Source organism: Notechis scutatus, chromosome 3 (genome assembly GCF_049901735.1).
Source record: "Notechis scutatus isolate UNSWTSFEM ecotype Mainland chromosome 3, rNotScu1.2, whole genome shotgun sequence".
Classification (NCBI taxonomy): domain Eukaryota; kingdom Metazoa; phylum Chordata; class Lepidosauria; order Squamata; family Elapidae; genus Notechis; species Notechis scutatus.
The window spans coordinates 23,578,627-23,599,635 of NC_142011.1; the positions used below are offsets into that span (position 1 = coordinate 23,578,627).

Sequence of the window (21,009 nt, forward strand, 5' to 3'; positions counted from 1 at the left end):
CAAGCCTTTGCGGGAACGAGACTTCCGTGCAGCCAAATACGCAGCCCCAACCGTGCAGAAACAAGCACATGCAACAAGCACGCACACCGCGAACATCCCGCCTCTCATTCAGCAAAGCGGGCAAAAAGCGTTTGATTTTTGTACCGCAGGACGGGAGTTTTGTATCCCTGCCGACCATAGACCAACTATTTGCTCCAAAGTGTGTGTGTGGGCGGGGAGGGCTGGAGGTGGGCAAGACAAAGAATAGCAGCTGCACGAGAAACCGACCGCAAACAACTTTGCAAGGCGACTTCCTCCTTGGGTCGGAAGGGCAAAAGGCACGCCAAAGCTTCTTCTTCTTTTTGGGGGGTGGGGAGGGGAGTTTGCATCGGATCGTAAAAATCCCCGCATCTTCCCCGCGACTCCAAGCTTTCCTGGCCGCCGCCGCTCCGCTCTTCTTTGTTCCGGCCTCGCGCCTCTCTCCCCGCCGCCCAGACTTCTGTTTTGGGCTCGTCCCGCCGCGGCCCCCTCCTTCGCTTCTGAGCGCCGCCCCCGCCTGCGGGCCCGGGGCCGACCCTCCTCTCCGCCCCGCTGCCCCGGTCACGCCCCCCTCGCGCGCTCCACTCCCTGCTCGCTTCTCTCCATTCAAGCGCTCTTCGCGCTCCGTTCCTCGTTAGCCGCCGTCTCCGCGTCTTCCTCCTCCTCCTCCTCTTCGCCATGTCCCAGCGCGGCTCTCCTGCTGGCGGCTGCTAAGGCAGGCGGGCGACCGAGCGACCCCGTTCCTTGCTTGGGGTGCGTTTGGCGTTGCGCTTTCGGGGATGGGGGGCGCCTAAAGCCGGCCGCGGTGTGAGGAGAGCGGGACCGGGACGATCTTCGGGAAGCTGAGGCACGCAAGGAGCCATGGAAGCGCAGTCGGTGTCTGGAAGTCCGTCGGTGGTGGTGGCGGCGGCGGCAACGGCAGCGGCCCCCGGCACCGGCGCTCTCCCCTCGGAACCGGCTAAGGATACCGACCGCCAGCTGCGTCTTCGCCTCTGTGTCCTCAACGAGATCCTGGGCACCGAGCGGGACTACGTGGGCACCCTGCGCTTCTTGCAGTCGGTAAGCGCCGTGGCTCCGGGGTGGGGCACGCCTGGACCCCGGAAAAACCGGGATGTGCGGGGTGGGGGGGGGAGGAGAGAGAGTATCACTGGGTGGGCAGGCGAGGAAGAGGAAACGGGCGGCTGTGCATCTGCTGCGGCGGTGGGACCCGCTGCGGCGAACGTGGAGGTGCCAGCCCGGGAGACTCTTGCCGCCTTGCGAAATGGGTTGCTGCGAAAGTTGGCCGGCGCCGGTGTCGTCGCGCCAGACTTGTCTGTGGAAAGCGATGCCGGAGCCCAGGCATCCCTTATCCAGTCCTCTAGGGCTTTTTGGGACGATTTCCCGCCAGGTTCTGTGCTCCGAGCTCCCCTTGTTCCCGGGACGCATCCTCCCTCACCTGGAGGGCTTGGAGTGGCCAGCTTGGCACAAAAGGGCGAGCCGGCTGAGAAGTGGGCTGGGGGGAGAGGGGCAGCCGAGGACGGCGTGCTCGGTTCCTGCGGCCGGTGAAAGCGGACTTTGGTCTCCCTGGGGAAAAAAAAAGGTCTGGGGATTCTGGGTGGCAGAGAGAGGGTGTTGCCCTTCGACGTTTGAAGAAGGGGCACGGCCCGCCCTCGGTCTTGGGTTGAGCGGCGTGGATGATTTGCAAGCAGGGATGTCAACACGGGAGGGAGAGCTCGTCTATCATGTGGCTTTCCTTGAACTCCCCGCCCCGCAATCTTTGGGCTGCTGGCCGAATGCGCAGCCGGCACACTGGGGCGTTTGGAAATTGCTACCGGTGGGCTTCTAAGTGGGTGGTAAGAAGCGACAGCGTTTGCCTCATGGTGTGGGAAAACTGGCCCTTGGTGTGGTATTTAAATCACCCCTTTCAAGATCCAGAAGCCTTCAAGATGTTTACACGCAGTTGGTTGGTCTTGCCATAGTTCATCAGGTGCCTGATTCGGCGTAAGGGGGAGCCCTTCGCAAGCAGCAGTGATATAGGATTACTAATGGATGTTTTTTTTATTATTTTTTTAAGCAGAGTGATAAAACCCTTTCTTGTCTGAAGGGTTGTTTTAAAGCGCCCCCCACCCACCCCTTGACTTTGTTCTCTTCCAAGAGAAGCTTGGAGTGCATGCTTTAGACTCCAGTGACTTTTCCAGCAGTAAATCTTGGCTTATGTAGAGACTCTTTTGCTTTTTATTTTAAAAGTCATTCCAGGCACCTTTGTAGTCTTCCTAGAAACGGTCTTTCTTGCTTGAATTTTGGATTACTTATGTATTTTTATTGGATTTAGCCAAGCTATGTGTATCCATGTCAGGGTCATTTTTATTTTCTTGGCCAGATTAGTACTTCCGTGAACAGTTCCCTTGTAGTTTTGCAGCCGTGGCAGTTGAAACTCATCAGCATTCCGAAACATTTCTTCTGTCTTTGCACCCAATTGCTTTGTGGCTAACTCTGTCCTCATGTTCTTCTGAAACTGTGGGAACAAACATCTAGCTTTGAGCAATGCCTAAAAACATCTATAATGGTGTTGGTTTTGTAAAGCCTCTTCATTAGCAACAATTGAATTAGTGTGTCTCATCTGCAATTAAGGAATAATTTAAGGAATAATTTTAAGGAAACATTTATTGAAATGTTTGCATTTATACACAGTCTGGTTCTCTTCAGACTAACTATTGAGCGAGCTTCTACACTGAGCTCTTTTAAAGCCATAACAAGTCAGGTGCAAAGTTTAGTCATTAAAATGCCAGGCAACTTTTCATATTGCGTTCATTTTCATTGTTACTCTCCCTCCCACTATTAATTTTTTAATTTACAGCAGATCATGACACTTGGCTGTCTGATCTGTGTGATCTCAAAAAGCTAAGCTAGAAAGCTGGACTGGACCTAATTCTTAGCAAGGATGGGAGACCACCAGAAAATTTCAGGATATTTGGGATAGACTGGAGAGTCAATAAAGTACTGTAGAGAAGGCATTGACAGGTTATTTCTATATTGAGCCCAGAAAATTACATGTGCCTATGTAGTCATCATGAATCATACTCCACTCAAGGGTGAGTTTACTATTACCTTACTTAGAGCTCAGAAAGAGATCGTTTGAAGGACCATCAGTGTCAACATGAAAGTCCCTGAATCTTTACAAATTAAGCAATATTAATTTTATCTTACACTCTTTTTATTGTACACTCTATTATATATTATATGGTTGCATTAGTTGCAGTATTTCCTGGTAGCATGGACAAAGTGGCAGCTTAGCAAGGGTACATACTATCACATTTCTTTTTTTTCTTGTTCTAGTTGTGTCCATGCATCAAATGACCATAATTGTGACCCATTCCATTTTCTACGAGTAGAGAGGTAGTGTATTTTTCCTGTAGTATAAAAAAATAGGGATAGCGTCTTCTTGACACATTAGAGAAATCTTTGTGTTTTATCTTCAAATATTCAAGTGAATCCCAACATTCTTATAACAAGAACAGTTTCCTATTCATTGCTCATAGTTTGCAAGCCATCATTTGCAGGAGATGCACAATTGTGCTCATTCGCAGCTAAGACGCAATGAGTTCATTATGAATATATGTTCTGCCTAAATTTGTATCTGGTTTCATAACTTTCTCTAGTTTTTGCTCAGAGGTTTTTGAACATGTCTGCAATTATGAGAGCTAGAAACTTGTTCTTGGAACTTCCAATTCTCAAAAGCTGTATTTTTGTTTTGTTTTATTTTGTTTTTATTGCTTGCAACTGCCTGGATGAGTCCCTACAGTTTCCTTGGTAAGATTTTGGAAGTGTTTTGCCATTGCCTGCTTCCTAGGGCTGAGAGAAAGTGACTGGCCCCAGTTGGTTTTGTGTTTAGGTTGGGACTAGAATTTGCAGTCTTCTGGGTTCTAGCTGATGTTTTAACCACTACACCAAACTGGCTCTTAAATTTAGTATTTGTTATACTGAAAATATTTTAAAGTGATATTTATTGTGACGATAAATCTCTTACTGTTCAGTAAGTTGCAATCCAATATAGTATTTTCACTTTATGCTTTCCAATTTACAGTTTTAGTACACCCTCCAAGCTAGTGCAGAAGGCAATTCTCCCTGATCGTTTTCATCAGAGGCTGATATGCAACAATTGAATACAATTCCATCACAGTATGATTATAGGTAATATGGCAGTGTATAGCCCCTGTTTTGATATTATCATCCCATTTTCTTTGAATCATTTACATACTTATCTTTTAATCTATAATGAAACTATTAAGATAGTGGGGAAACAATTACAGTTTCACAGATTTGATAAATCAAGCAATCAACAAAATCATAAAAGCAAGAACAGTAAACATGAAACACATAAATAACAATTTATTATACAGGATAAAAACTATATAAACGTAAGAAGGATGGAAAATTTACAAATTTAGTTAATCTTCAGACAATTTTATTGTGGGATAAGAATATTTTAAATATGTGTTTTTCTCAGAAAAAAATATTAACTGCATAAAATTGGATAAAGTTTTTTGTATAATCCCTCATTTTTCTGTAAGAATCTGAAATAAGATGAGGTAAAATTAAAATGAATGGCTGTGCTTACTGAAGATTGCAGGTTATGTATTTCTTCCTTTTATTTATTTTTTCCTGTTTCTCTGATTTGCACAGTACGTTGTCAAAATATCATATGGTCTGTTTTGGTTTAAAGATACTCCAGCCAATAGTAATTTAAATCATGACTTAATCCACCGTGTACAAAGCAAAATATTATACATATTTTCTATAAGTGAAAAACATGAATTCAGTAGTATTACTGTTGGCTGAAAATGATATGGTTATTTGAAGGGGCAATAACAACTGAAATCTTGGATTTCTTTAGTAGACATCAAGAGTATGTAATCTTCCAAAACTGTCAATTAAAGTGGCTTTTGGCTTCAAGTTATTGATGTTTTGTTTCAGTGGAATGTCCTTCTATAAAAAGCACTTGTTACTCAACCATCACTACTCTGCCCTGCCTTGACAAAACAAACCAATCATTCATCCATCAGTATTCTGGTTATTGAAGATGAGAGTTTGTTGTTCGCAGATCAGGTTATTTGCCTCTGGTTCTTTGCCAGGAGTAAGGTGAGCATGTTTGGTTTTGACAAATCATAGTTTAATAAGTGTCTGTTTTTATTGTATGGAGTCATTCTTCTTGTTGTGAAGAGAATGGGCACTGTGCTTCCTTTGTGTTTCTGGGTGTGTGTAATAGTTAGCCAAAATCAAGCAACTTATCCTTAGCCTAATGTGGGAATCCAGCCAATGGTTGATTCCACAACTTTTTGTGAATATCATTGGGTACTAAATGTGAATCTGCATTTATGTTATCACTCAAGAATTAGTGGAAAAAATAGAGGGTTAGGAAACGGATCTGTGGCTGGTGTTCACATCTTTAACTAGGCCATATTTTACACATTTAAAGTAATTATCCTGAGTACCTAAGACATACCGAACTAGAAATTATAGACAGTGCCTCTATTTACACAACGTATTAGGCCAAAATAGGATTGGTTAGCTTATAATTTAGCATGTCATGCAGATGCAGCCCAATAGTGTTGTACTGGTATATGGCTGTACCAGTGCATCCGTGCATTAGTGATGGCTAATGGTAATCCTGTTTCAGAGCTCTGTCTATAGACCTTCAATATTTAAATACCCAGCTATACCAATTGAGCACTGTATGTGTAGCTTTAGCCTACCAGAAATGAAGAGCTTGAGAAATGCACCTCAAGCATGCTAATTCTGCCTATGAATAGAAAAATCATATGTTCTAAGTTACAAGCCATGTCAGGTTATACTCTGAATCTCACACAATTGAAGTTTTGTATAAGTGGGGTGAGAAGGATTCCAAGAAAACGCTATTGACTACTGCTTAATTGGAAGACTCCAGAGAAGAATATTTTCTGAAAGCTGACAAGGTCTTACAGAAGGAGGTTTTTTTTTGTTTTTTTTGTGTCCTGGAGCTGTAAAACAAAAGCCCACTGACCAGACCAGTTCCTCAAGGAGATATTTTTATGTTCTGTGTATTCCAGAAAGCGGTAGAAACAGTTTGAGACAGCTTTTCAAAACCCACTGTCACTACTTATCTCTTTTGAGTTCTCACATCCTAATTTAGGAAAGAGAAATAAATGCTGGCTGGAAAACCTCTCTTTCCCCCCTCTTCTATGCAGCACCTTTCACAGAGCACCAATCTCAATTTGGAATTATAAATTGACTGCATTTCATGAGATCTCGACAGCCATTGGCCATCTCAAACCGGTAAGTCCACTGTCTATGGAGATTCTCAATCATCCAGGTCATAGTTGTCCCAAAGGTGATTTTCCAAAAGGCAGCTGGACTTCTTTGGTTTTCAAAATTGTCAAAGAAAAAAAAAAGCAACAAAGTCCAGTTGCCTTTTGGAAAAGCATCTTTGGACACCCACTGTTCAAAATTGCCCAAATACACCACTGATGTTTATATTACGCTACCTGGTTTAATACATGAAAATGTGATATTGCCCTCAACTTAGTAGGAAGCAGACTTAGCTTTTGGAAGCTCCTTCCTCAGATTATCTAGAAACTCTTGTCCTTTTATCACAATGCTTGAAAATGGGAACAAAGGAAACTGCTTTGGGAAAAAATGTTAATGCAATGCCAGAAAGCTTTACACAACACCAAAAAGCTTTTCTCGACTTGTGACAACACAATACCACAGGGATGAACGAAGGAGTTGGTGTTTTGCGTCTGGGGCTGGGCCCCCTGGTTAAACATTTACCATACAAGCCCCAGATCTTGTTGTCTCGTCTCCATAAATAACACCAAAGGAGCAAAAAACCCAATTCAATGAGTAGGGAGTCAGGAGTTTTCCAAGGACTTCTGGGCTCCCGTGGTAATGTGAAAGAATCCTTTTCTGTATTTGATGCTATAGACTTGCCTATAAATCAGGCTGTGTTAATTGCAGATTTTTTAAAAAAAATATCTTTTTTTTTAGAAGACTAGCATGTGGCCATGTAGCAGCGAAGGGAAAGGTTTCTCTGTGTGCGCCTAGAGACCTTTTCCCCTCTGCTGAGCGGGGGTCCTTTTGCAGTTACAAAAGGCCCCTTTTTATTTGCTTTGTCGGGCAAATCCCACCACTTTTATTTTACTTCTGTGGGTCAAAAGGGGGAACAAGAGGGGGGAGAGGAGAGGGCAGCCTGAAAGTTACAGTATGCAACATTTTCTGGGTTCCCTAAGGAAGCCACCATATTCCCTGCAAGAAAGCTGTACAGCTGCTTTCTTGAGCTGTGGAATGTAATGCAATTTTAGCTCTATGCATTAACAAGATTTTACAATAGCGTATTATAAAATGCTTCTTTCTTGGCCTGGCAGTTGACAGTGTTTTGCTTTGCATCTTTGAATCTGACTTGAATCCGGGACTGCTAGATTCCTTTGGATTATGAAATCACACAATTTTGAAAAGTTGCAGCATTCTTTTTTTTTTTTTACCCTTTACCCATTTTTATTTATTCTTTTTTGATGGACTCCTAAGAATTCAGTGGCTGGGATCTCTACTGTCTGATGAACAAACTGAGAAGCACTGTGTATATTTATACTGGAGTGTTCAGTTGCTCATCTCCCCAAACACTTTTGCTACCAATCTCTAAATTTCAGGACTAGGTTTTCAGGGAGTACAAAACCGTAGCAGAAATTGGAAAGCTGAAAAAAATTGGAATACACAAACACAACACCATACACACACACACACACACACACACACACACACACACACACACATGCAAAAACCTAATCTATATCTTGAAAGATAGCCTCTGACCTGTATACGTGCCCCAAGTCTCTCTTATAAATGCCCAAACCTGTTAGGATTACATTGCCAAAATTTAACAGAAGAACTTCTTAGCAATCTGCAGTCTTCTGATAGGCTTAAAATACCTCAACTAAAACTCTCTGAACACCTTTGAAAGATCTTTCCTGCCCAAACTAGCACAAAGTACAGGTAGTCCTTGACTTATAACCACAATTGAGTCCCAAAGCTCTATTGTTTAGTGAGACATTTGTTAAGTGAGTTTTGTCCCAGTTTATGACCTTTTTTGCCGCAGTTGTTAAGTGAATCACTGCGGTTGATAACATTAGTAACCTGGTTGTTAAGTGAATCTGCCTTTCCCCACTGACTTTGCTTGTCAGAAGGTCACAAAAGGTGTTCACGTGACCCCGGGACACTGCAACCGTCATAAGTATGAACCAATTGCCAAGCATTTGAATTTTGAACACGTGGCCATGTGGGATGCTGCCACGGTGGTAAGCGTGAAAAGCAGTCACAAGTCACTTTTTTCAGTGCCGTTGTAAACTTGAACAGTCACCAAATGAACTGTTGTAACTTGAGCACCAGCTGTATGAGGTGTGCCCATTTGCATTACTGCCCTGCTACTCCCCGCTGTTGAAGATCCCTAGTTGCTAAAACACTTGTGGCTACAACTACAACCTACCACCATTTTGAATGCCTTTGCCTTATGCCAGTGGTGGCTAACCTTTTTCGGCTCCCGTGCCGATTATTGCGCTCGCGTGGCAGCACCCAGAAGGCAATGCTTGCTGCTTCCCCCACAGCCCCTGCGCATGACCCCCCTTGCGCACAGCGTGTTTCTGCACATGTGCGTGCATGCACGCCAGATACCTGACAATCAGCTGTTGGGTGGCGGTGCGCATGCGCAATGCTCTTCCAGGCGACCTCTTGCGTGCCGGGGAAATGGCTCTGCGTGCCGCTTCTGGCACAAGTGCCATAGGTTCGCCAACACAGTCTTATGCCATTGTTTTTGTCTCCTTCCTAGCTCACAACAAAATGGTTTGATTTTTTTTTAAAAAAAACAACTGCTCCAGTATTAAAACAATATTTTCACAATTTTTGCCAAGAACCCACCTACACTTGCCCAATTAGGGAGAATGAATGATAGCTGTTTTCTGCCAACAGGCAATGCTTTCCTTAGCTTGTCTGATATTACAAGTGAGGACAGCACCACTTGCCAACTGTGTTACTGTGACAGAAGAGGGCTTGGCAATAGGGGGCAGTGAATTTTATTCTGGCGAACATTTCTCTGGCTTAAAGCACGGTGGACTGCACTTCATCATGGTCATCTGACTATTGCCCTGTGTGTGATTACTACATTAAAGGTTACATTTAGTCTTTCTTCAGCTAAATTTATTGACAGGCCATATTTTAAGATAGAGATATGAAAGATCTGGGATATGAAAATGATCACACAGATCCCCAAAACTGGCATTGGAAATTATTTGCTTACACACAAATGTTCATCAATTCTGTTGATACGTAATAAATCATTTCATATATTCCTGTTTACAAGCATCACGTTAGACTGATGCAAATAACGCTGAGCTTAGCATCCACAGAAATCTTGGTTTGCATCAATTAAATTGGTGCCAGTTTTATTTTGTTGGGGTGTTTTGTGCTAGAATAGAGCCTGACTTATTTCATTCCCTGTTGTATAAGTGTGTAACGTTAGTACACATGCTGCCATCAGATAAAGTAAAACCACATCCGTTGCCTTAAAAATATTTTGTTCTGCAACTCGGCTGAGTATTTAGCTTCTTGGTATTTAGGATGCTATATAATCTGAAGCAGCTGTTCTATACATGGTCTGCTGCTTTTTTTCCATCTGCGATTAGCTGCTGCAATTGGCCTTTGAACCATTACAAGGAATGTTTGTCTTGGTCATTTCTTGGTGGTGATTTCCTGTGTCCTGCCTTACAGCTCTTGTGTCTCTTCTTAGGTTCAGTAGGTGCTGATAATAAAGCTGTTAGTCCAAAGAAGGCGAACCATCTGGTTTCTGTAAAACATTGTTTTTCAAACTCTGATAACTTTAAGAGGTGTGGACTTCAACTCCCAGCATTCCTCACCCAGCAGAATTCCTCTCTTAAAGTTGCTAGTTTGAAAAACATTGGTGTAAAACAAGTGTGCATTGTGGCTTTAGGAGGGAGGAAGGGAGACTAAAATATAGAAAAGGGCAAGTTTAAATGTACTTTCCTGTTTTTGTTATTGCTGAAGTATAGATCAGATGCATGAGCCTGGCTCTTGCCACAGGGTGTTTATCTGAAAGGCAGCTGGACCATGTATTCCCATTCTGAAATAAGCATTGTTTATTTTGTTCAAAATGCTTGGTTTCCTACAAGCATCTTCCCTTCCAGAGCGGTCTTTGTTAAATACTCAAGAAAACAGACAAAGATGTCAACAGAAAACAGTTTAATTGTATAAATACAATAATTTATATTTCCCTACTAGGAAAGCAACCTGGATATAAAACGTGAAATGAAAGCAGGCAACTTACAGTTTATGTCAGGTTGGGTGGGAATTCCTTTGAAATATCTCATTTTTGGTCAGCTGAGAATTTAACTTGGTGACCCTCACAGCTCATTCTTTCATTGAAGCTGTTGATGCTGTAGGTCTCTAATGAACCTTGAGATTAACATGTCTGCCATTCAATATATAACTGTCTTAAGGGATGTCAGAATTGTAAATGCAAGGGTTTGTAGGAATCTTGGAGATTATCAACTCCAATTTAGTCCAATCTTGTGCTACATTTTGCTATTACTCATGTGATTCGGCTGTATGGCTGAGAGTTGTGTTACTAGTATGATAACCATGTTCTGGAGAACAGTGAATTATTTGTGTGTTTTAATTAGAAATAGGATTTTCTGGCATGGATATTTTTGGAGCATCTGGAAAGCAGTGGTGGTATTCTACTGGTACAGTCCAGTTCTGCCGAGTCGGTAGCGCTGATGAGCAGTGGAGACCGACCCGGTTCTCTCCTCTGCTCTGCCATTGGGCACACCTACCCACCCGGGCTCCCATACTCACCTTTATCCTGTGCTTTTGAAGCGTAGCTGCTTTGTGCGGCACAGCAGAGTGTCGCGTGGCAGCTGCTGAAGTGACCGGGAGAGTGTAGACTTGCAGGAGGTGAGTTGGAACACCTCTGCGCCTGCTCAAAGTGCGTGTTTGGCAAATGCATGTACGCACAGTGTGTGCATGCACGCAAAGCATGCCCACCAAGTCACACCCACCAAACCGGTGGTAAAATTTTTTGAAAGGCATACCAGCGTATGCACGTTTTTGTGTTCTTCATGCTGTTAGTAACAAAAGATACTATAATAAACAGGGATTGAGGAAGAAGCAAGGAAGTCCAACAGCTTCATCAGATATTTCAGCCATGGTATCTGGAGTTCAAAGTTGGCCTTAGGAAAATAACTGTGGATATACCTAGTATTTGGGCAAGAAAACAGATGGTTGTTTCCTGAGCTCTGGAAACACAATTATTTTCCTGTGTAACCCTCAACACCTTGGTTCATCCTAATTACCATGAACACTTGACACTTGCCCTCGAACTCTTGAATCCTTGTGTGTTCTTTAGTGTGATCCCCCCCCCCCTCCAAATAGTATCTATGGATTTTTCTCCCTGTGGACCAATCAGGTTATTAGTGTTTTAAAGACATTCTTCATACATACCCTAAGACAGCATAAGCAGAACTGTATTCTCTGTGCAGATTAGCCCATATTTTTTGGATGCCTGAAAGCTATTTGGGGGATATTGTCTTGCATATCGTATGTTTTTAGGGACTTGTACCTGATCTCACACAAAACAAGCCATGATGTTTTAACCCCAGTTTAATTAAACAAGATTTCTAGGGTCCGTGTATCATGCAAACATATTAACTGTATTATTTATTCAGCATATATGCTTTCCATTTTATCTGGAGGCAACTAGACTTACAATTAAAAAACTGATAACATTAAAACATCAAAGCAATAAACAGTAATATTAAATTGACTTAAAATTGACAAAGATATGGAGGAAGGGAGCAAGGTGTATAAAAGGGAGAGGTGGGGGTCTTAGTCTGTTAATCACCTCTAGAATGATGTCCCTCCATTGGTCCCTTAATTAAACCATAGTCTGTAAATTGCAATAAACCAGATAGTGTCAAATCAAGCCATATTATGGCTTAACATGGTACATAAAACCAGTCAATGCCACCTTTACTCAAACCATCACCATAAAACTGGCTAATATTATAGCCATTGAAATGAATGACTGAAACACATCAGGTTGGTATGCAGTATTTTTGTCCAGTTGATTAAGCAAGATCTGGACTGAGTGCTGACATTCTGGAGCTGTTTTTTGAATGATTTTTTTATGAAAAAGCAGAGGAAACTGAATGCAAATCAGCCATCAGAGCAAGCATGCCTGCCTGCCTGCCTGCCTCTTTTTCTTCCCTAGACTGGAATAAACGTTTCCTTTGCTATTTCCATGCCTTTTATGTTTTCGCTTCCTATTAGGGAGCATATCCTTTGTAGTCAGTCCTGAGTGCTACAGCTTTCATTTTGTTTATGCTCCAATCAATCCATGTGGATGTTAATGGCCTTGACCTCTGCATTTACCGTGGAGCTTTGCATTTTTGGATTGATCAAGGCTAAGTAATAATTACAATTTTGGTTTCCAGTGCTGTTTCCACTTCTTGTGCCTTCTCCTTTGCAGCATTAGCCGGAAGGCATCAGAGCACTTCTGAAAGCAGATAATGCAGAAGTCCTGGGCTTCATTCTTGAATCTGCTCCTGGTACTTGAGCTGATTTCCTCCCCATCTGCCAAATGGGATAGATTATAATCTGTACCTCATGCAGGTTTATGAGGGTTTGTTCATTAGGGTTTGTAAAAATGCTGCAGGTTATCCAGATGAAAGAGGAGTCAGGTAATTACTGTTCTCTAATAAAGTCTGGCATAATTGCCTTCTCACAACAAGCAAAAGGCCTTTTTCCAAGCAAGATAATTATCTGTATTGCTCTGTGATGCATCCTGTGGTTTTTATAGTGGTCTTCTGTTCAGAGCTATATTCAGCCATTGAGCTTGTACCTCTGTGAATTCTTGTTTGCGTCCTCAATTAACAAGACCTTTTCCTCAAAGTTGCCTTAAATTAGAACAAGTGATATTTGCTGTCAGTTATTTGATAAGGCTTTACTCTTGTTTAGCCTTTGACTTGTAAGTTACTTAAAGGCTTCATAACGGCCATGATGGAATAAAAATAATTAAGTGGTAAAATTGTCACTCCTGGTTTCCTGGAGGAAAATGCTATACACAGGTGGTATTTTTATTCTCGGAGGTTCAGGGTAAAATTGTAGATAATGAAACTGAAGAGTGAGACTTGGAGTTTAGGGGAATTCAAGGTTTAGGTTCCATAGTCTATGTCCAGGGGTCTTTACATTTGGCAACTTTAAATCTTGTGGATTTCAACTCCCAGAATTCACCAGCTAGCATGACTGGCTGAGGAATTCTGGGAAGTCCACCAGTCTTAAAGTTGGTAAATTTGGAGACCCCTGGCCCATGTCATTGTTTTCCTCTCATGAATGCCTCCTTCCATAGTGGTACCTCTTTCTCCTTCTTGTGTGGCTGTGCTGGATCCGCCTTGGGTCAGCTGAATTGTGAGAGTGCTTGTAGCAGCTACCAGTCTTCAGATGAATTCACTTGGCTGGTGATGGAGAGAGTTGCTCTTATTTGTACCACACTGCTCATGCTGGCTTTTCTGTTCTGAGTCACTCTTTTATGAACTTGGAGGTGTGACATCTTAATTGTACTATTGGATGTTAGTGCTGTCTGTGTAGTGACCAGTGTGTATTCTTGAGAGTCTGTGGGCAGTACTAGTATTGTGAATGCTTGTGGCAATCTTCCATAGGATCCCAGTCAGTGAAACACCATGAGCATTTGGTCATGAGATTAAGAGACTCCACCAAAATGCTGGAAATGTAACCATACTCCCAGGTACTTACTATCATATGTGGTGGACTTGTATCAAAGCAAGAAAACATTGGAAGAAAATAAGTAGCTGGCTGAAAAAGATAGTTAAACAGAACATAGACCTAAAACCAGAATTATATTTGCTGGGTGTAATACCAGATGGTTGTGATAAAGGGATCACAAATTTAGTTTTACCTATACTAACAGCAGCAAGGATTAGCTTTGCAAGATACTGGAAAAATGAGAATACCCCAGCAGATGAGAAGGTAATTCGGAAAATTTTAGACTCTGCTGAAATGGACAGATTAACTTTAAAAATAAAAGATAAAGAAGACACAGAATACTATTCGATATGGAATAGATTTTATGAGTGGTTAGAGACAAGAGGTAGAAATTAGAGGAAGAAAGATGATGAATGTATCTAAAATAGAGGTTGTTTATAATTGTAATAATTATAATTACTAAAAATGTAAAAAAGCTAATATAAAAAGAAATTTAGTTAAAAGTACTTGGTGATATTATTACTTGTATCATGTGTTATTAGTATATATTAGTATACCTATCACCTCATGTGTCAATATTTAATGTGGTCTTCTTTATGGTTTTCTTTTTCTCTCTCTTGTAAATGGTATACCCCAGTGATGGCTAACCTTTTCCATGACGTGTGAATAAAGTGCGCTCGCATGCCTGCACCCATGATGCAATGCATGCATGACCCCCCCTCCCCCTGCACATGTGACCCCTGTGCACCGCGCACCTCTGCACATGTGCACGACCCCCGCACCCTGTGCATGCACATGCGCACGCATACGCATCTCCCACGTGCATGTCTCCCCCCGTACATGCGTGGCAGATACCAGACAATCAGCTGGCTGGCGGGGGGGGCGTGCGTGCATGCACAGTGGAGCTCTTCTGGTCGACTTCTCGCATGCTGGCAGAAATGGCTCTGCATGCCACTTTTGGCATGTGTGCCATAGATCCGCCCTCACAGGTATACCCTGACAATAATACTGTATTCAAAAATGTTTATGAATAAAATTATAAAAAATAAAAAATAAAAGAGAGACTCCACCACTGAGATTGTGAAAAGCTCTACGGAACAGAGCAGAGGTGTCAAGCTCGGGTTGTCACAGCATTGTTACGTGATGTATCACAACTTTACCCCCCTTCGCTAAACCGGCTGTGGGCGTGGCCAGTATGTGATGCATCCATGCGAGTTTGACAGCCCTGGAGCCGTGGATCCAGCATGAGCTATTTTTTCATGGATTGCTACCTCCATCATTTGCCAAGTGATTTGCTGTGAAGAAGGTTGGCTTCTATGAGGAAGTCATGCTGATGTAAGATTTGCTGTGACCAAAGGAAGGAAGAGCAAATACAGGTGCATTGCCCCGATGACCTAACTGTAACCCTTGAAAAACTTACTATATGGATACCGTGTTTCTCCAACAATACGGCCTCCACCAATAGGAAGGCCCAGCATGATTTCTAGGCATGAGGTGAAATTAAACCCCACCCCCAAAATTTAGGCCTATTTAATCCATGCGTTTCCCCGCCATTTCTTACATCGTTCGTTAGAACTACATGAGGTGAAGAGAAATGGGGAAGGGCGGGGTGGGGTGGGGAGAAAACTTGCCTTTAGGAGTGCCCTGCAGGTAGCCAAGGCTAGAATACCCTGATCTTCCAATAGAACATCAGCCGATACAAGCTCCCCGAAGGCAGAGTCCCCAGCCGCTTCGGGGCGAGGCATGGCTGCCCGTGTCCCCTTGCCATTAGGCAGTGTCTTTTGGGCGATGGAAGCTCCCCAAGGGCAGTCACCAGCCACTTCGATCGGCCGGTAGAAGCGGCCTCGGGGTGAGCGCACACACACACTTCCCTCGTCCCGAGGCCGCTTCTACTGGCCGATCAAAGTGGCTGGTGACTGCCCTTGGGGAGCTTCCATTGCCCGAAAGACACTGCCTAATGGCAAGGAGACACGGGCAGCCATGCCTCGTCTCAAAGCGGCTGGGGACTCTGCCTTCGGGGAGCTTTCATCGGCCGATAGAAACGGCCTCGCGGCAAGGGGAGTGTGCGTGTGTGCTCGCCCCAAGGTTGCTTCTACCGGCCGATCGAAGTGGCTGGTGATTGCCCTTAGAGAGCTTCCATCGCCCGAAAGACACTGCCTAATGGCAAGGGGACATGGGCAGCCATGCCTCGCCTCAAAGCGGCTGGGGACTCTGCCTTCGGGGAGCTTTCGTCGGCTGATAGAAACGGCCTCGTGCAGAGGTACATGCGTATGGGCCGCTCTAGGTAGGGGAGGAAATTAAGTCACCCCCAAAAAGACGGCCTAGCCGTTTTTTCGGGAGTCAAAAAAAAATAAGGCCCGACCTTATTTTGTGAGAAATAACCAGCCACACTGTAATAAATGGACGTATTGAATTAGTATTTTTGAACAGGGAGAAATGGTTAAAGGTAAAATCCCCCTTGAATTGTGTTAGATTCCCATGACTTCATGGACGTATCCAAGTTGTTTCTTTGCCAGCAATCCAGAAGTACTTTGCCATTTCCCTATTCTGGAATATTTTTTCAATTCTTAATTTAATTTGTCGCCCTTGAATTTCCTGACTATCAGTTCTGATACTAACCAAGCTTGAGCTTGCTCACCATTTTTTTATATTAGACAAGGTCAGCTAGGAAAAACAACTTATGCACCAAAGAGTAAACTGTTGAGCCAGCTGCAATTAGAGCTATTATACCTTGATATACTGTGGATATTCGAGGCTTTGATGAAAATTAGCATGGAAGACAAGATGAGTTTCATCCTCAAAACTTTCATCTTAGCCTTTATAAACCAAATTTGACTCAAAAGAGGTTGGTTTATTGTAGGTTGTGTGTTCATTTGTCATTTAATTCTAAATCCATGCCTAAAAGTGGTTTTGAAATGTTTGGCAGGTAATATTAGAAATTAGAGACATTGGAAATTGAGCATGAAATCTCAGATCTGCAGTTTACTAAAAATACTCACTTTGGTTTGGATAGTAAGTAAGCCAAATAAGGGGCAAAGTTTGGAAATTTCTTGGGTCAGTCTGTTGGACCCAACTTTAACTTCTTCTTTAATCCCAGTATAAAATGCCCGTCCATTTGCCCTTTCACGAATATTCAGTAGCTGAGTTCATATGTTATGCTAGGCCAATGTTTTCTTATTTATATTTTCTGAAGTAATACAAAGTTGCTCAGAGTTGAATAATACACTAAGCCAAATCACATTGTGAGCCAGTATGAAGTGTATGAAGATGCAGTTGTGATTAATAAACTTTGCCTTTTGGTCTATTTGGTCTAGCGGTTAAAATATCAGGCTAGAAAATGGGTGATTTTCAAGTTCAAGTTCTGTCTTAGCCATGAAAGCCAACTGGGTGACTTTGGGCCAGTCCACCTCACAGGATTATTGTTGGGAGAATAGGAGGAAGTGGTATTGTGTGTGCTTGCCACCTTGAGTTATTTGTAAAAATAATAAAGACAGGATAGAAATAAAATAAATAGACATAAATATTATCCGTCATTGCAATTCATTCTGCAAATGAGGTTAATACAAGCAATAGCTTAATGCAATTTTGAACCTACCTAGTGTGCAATAGAACGAGTAAACACTGTACAGGAAATCTCCACCCTGTAACAATGACTTATAACAAGAATACGTTGGAGATTGTTCACGGTTTTATGCCACTGTGATCAAGGCTCAGTCTATTTCCTCCTTACCTGAAATTGCTGCAAAGCCTCCTCCAAGTAAAAGAGTGTGACTTTTAGAGAACTTTGAGCCTTTGATATTTGCTTCATGCTGGTTTGTTCTATGTCTTCCCTTCAGTCATTGGTTGTTTTGCAGCCACCCTGTTGCCAATGCAGTGGATGTTGTTTTGCAGATGCTTCATCAGACTCCACAGGAAGTACAGGGACCCATCATTAAAATATTCAACATGCTGAGGATCAAGTAAAAAATGGGAGGGGCAGGTTTCTTTTTTGTAGTTAGCATCATTTAATGTGCTTTGGTCCAGCAGCCAATAGGTTGGATTTTAAGTACAAACATTTCCATGGAATCCCAGGATTGGGAAATATTGAAGATAGACTTTGGTATCAGGCTAGTTTATTTTGAGAGAGAAATTCCCTGGTTTTGTTAATCGGAAATTGGCTATTTCATAAAACATGCTTAACCAAGTCAACAAGATTTGGCACAGCTGCCAGACTCTTACTCCTGCAAGTTGTTCATGAATCTGATATTATCACAGCCAGGGCTGAGTTCAGCTCGCATCACCGGTTCATTCATTGCGGTTCATTCTTGCTATGACTTTAAGTGAAAAGCCACATTTCTGACCTTAAATAGCGAGATACATTTCCCCCTAACTTAATGATCCACAGCATATAAAGCCAGAGTAGCAATATCCAGAAATATATTCCGGTCTTTCATACAAAATTTCACAGAATTAATTTTCTGACAGCCCACCAACACCTACATTCCTATTAGGAAATAGATACCATTTTTTTCCATTTAAGAACCAGTCAATTTCTTCATGATCTTTATGACAACTAGTGGATACTATGCATTAAGTCTGCACTGCTTTTCAAATTCTAAGGTTCAGTTCAGAGCATCAAAGGTTCAGGGCACCTACATAATACCTGTCTGCACTTCTTGAAACCGATGCACCTTTTCCTGGGATTGTATAAGTCTCTTCAACAGCAGTGTAATCCAGGGGGAAATATTTTGCTTGATATAAGGAATTACAGACAGATACAAAGGGCACACCCATATTTGTTTCAAAGTAACTTGTTTCCATTGAATGCAAAATGGGATCCTCCTCCTATGAGAAGTTGCCCGAAGTTGTACTATGTAGTATCATACCATTCTACAATATTAAATGTCATTCTTATTTTAGGAAAGGACCTTTATTCTGTAATTGGATCCATGTTTTGCATGCAGAAAGTACTCATCAAGCTTGGAAAAATCTAATTCATTGGATTGGACACTGGGCTACTGTGATGCTTCTCTTCTGCCTTACATTTGGAGTTCTACTTTTCTCCTAATACTCTTTCCTATTTCTTTTTTTATTCATTATGTTTTATCAATAGGAATAAAATACAAAACAGAAAAAAAAACATACATCAAACAGTAACAACGTGTACATAAAAGGAAAAAAAGAAAAAAAATATGACCTAAACGTCTGACATTAAACATATAAAAAAATCCATCTTGTCTGGATGCTGAAAATAAAAATAAAAAAGCCTAATAAATTCTCCCCTTACATAATGTGCCTGTTAATAGTTATAAACTTTCACATCCTTATTTAACAAGAAAAAATATATAAATATAAATAGTATTTCAGTTGAGGATGTCTCCATCTAATAATCAAATTGACTCAACCTCCAATATATAATAAAATAAAAATAAAAAAAAAACATTCAACAGGTTAGCCCAAATATTACACTAGTCTTCAAATCCCCTTTGTTAAACATCTGTTAATCCTATTTCATATTTCCGAATCTATCTTAGTCTCGTTACAAAAATGTCTGTCATGATGTTGACCTTTCTTCACAACACATGGGGTCGTTTCCTTCCCTAAGGGGAGTCTGGATAAGTCCTTCCACAGTTCTGGTTTAGTCACACAAAACCCAGAGCCATTTTTTGGGGTGGAGTGTATGTGACAGAGAAGAATATGTGGTTCATTTAGTGCTTGGTGATTGCTTGAACTGGGATGGAACACTTAATCTGTGTTTACACAGCAATAGTGCTGTTATGCGACCTTGGTTGACAAGAAGATCTGTGGATGGATATATTCATGGAGTAATAGAGTTTCAGGGTATATATGGAGTGGCTAGTCTAAAATACTAAAAACAAACTAACAATGTACATCGCTGTTGTGGGTTTCACATCTACTTTTCCTCTTGTGTGGCAGTCATTACGGGTAGTTTTTCCTTTACTTTGTAACTTTTGGCTGTAGATCACTTCCCTCTGCTTAAAAAACAAAAACAAAAATCCATACATTTCTCCCTGTTGTGCTGCCAAAACTGGCTTCTGTCATTTGCAAATTAGTAGGGAAAAATCTGGTTGGACCAGCAACACTGTTCATTATTACACTGAGCTGTGACAGGCGCAAGGGCCTCTCTCTAGGTCAGCTTTATAAACAGAACTGCAGATCTCATCTCAAAGGTGGCCCTTTTGCTGTGGAAGAAAGTGGGTCCCTATGGAGGATATGATATAATGCAGGGGTCGCCAACCTTTTGGACCTCAGGGACCACCAAACTCATAATTTTAGATCCCAGGGACCACTAACCAGTTCTGTGGGCGTGGCCTAATTTGTGGGTGTGGCTTGGTGGTCATGTGACTGGCTGGACATGGCTTGTATGTAAATATTATAAATATTTATATAAATATTAGATTTTTTATTTAAAAAAGAGCAACTTTTACCCAAAATCAGGCAAAGCAGGCAGATTGAGTTGCTCACAGAATAACAGATCCATTCAGAGATCTATCTATCTGTCATTGGCTAGCTCAGTCTGTCACATAAAATTTGCTTGCAAGCAAACTCATAAAATTTGGTAGCAAGCAAACTCACAAAATTAATTCACAACGTACAATGCATGTAAATTGTTAGGGTTTGGGGATAAACCCCTAGCAGAGTATTGCAGCAGTAGTCAAGCCAGACAGCCAAACGAGAGTGGAAGGGCCCCAGAGTATACACACACTGAACACAAACACTGTTTGTAGTTTAAATAGTTTTTAATCCATTTAGAGTTTAAAGCATTGTCATTCAGTCCATTAGTCATTCACTATATTTCCATCCAGTAAGATTCACTATTACAGTCCAAGTTAAGAGTCCTTACAATATCTTTATCAGCCGATGAAGATATCTTCTCCTCCTCCGGTGCCTCTCTCCAGAGGAACAAACGCTGGATATTCAGCAAGACGCTCAAACAGTAGAACAGTTGAATTCCGCAGTAAATCAGCAAACAGTAGCAGACAGGATCATCTCGGTCACAGGCACAGTACAAACAGTACTCACAGTTAATCACAGTCACAGTCACAGTTTTCCAGCTTCTATTGATTCCTTATATTGTAACTTCTAACCGCACCCTTAATCGGCTAATTGCCTGCAGCATTGTGCTTAAAGTGATAAGCACTTAAACCATGATATCTAAGTTTTATATATTTATTCACCCAAACCATATTT

At 41.9% G+C, this 21,009-nt stretch overlaps 1 protein-coding gene across 2 annotated transcripts in view; it reads left to right on the forward strand.

Annotated features, from left to right (window-relative positions):
* Positions 1–642: 642 nt before the first annotated feature.
* PREX1 (phosphatidylinositol-3,4,5-trisphosphate dependent Rac exchange factor 1) overlaps positions 643–21,009 on the forward strand; it is a 228,435-nt gene continuing 208,068 nt past the window's right edge. Inside the window, exon 1 of one of the 2 annotated variants that reach the window (XM_087959300.1) lies at positions 643–1,077. In XM_087959300.1, coding sequence (XP_087815426.1) covers positions 880–1,077 — 198 coding nt within the window. In that variant the 5' untranslated portion in view covers positions 643–879. The remainder of the gene's footprint in view (positions 1,078–21,009) is intronic. The other variant, XM_087959299.1, reaches the window with a different exon arrangement.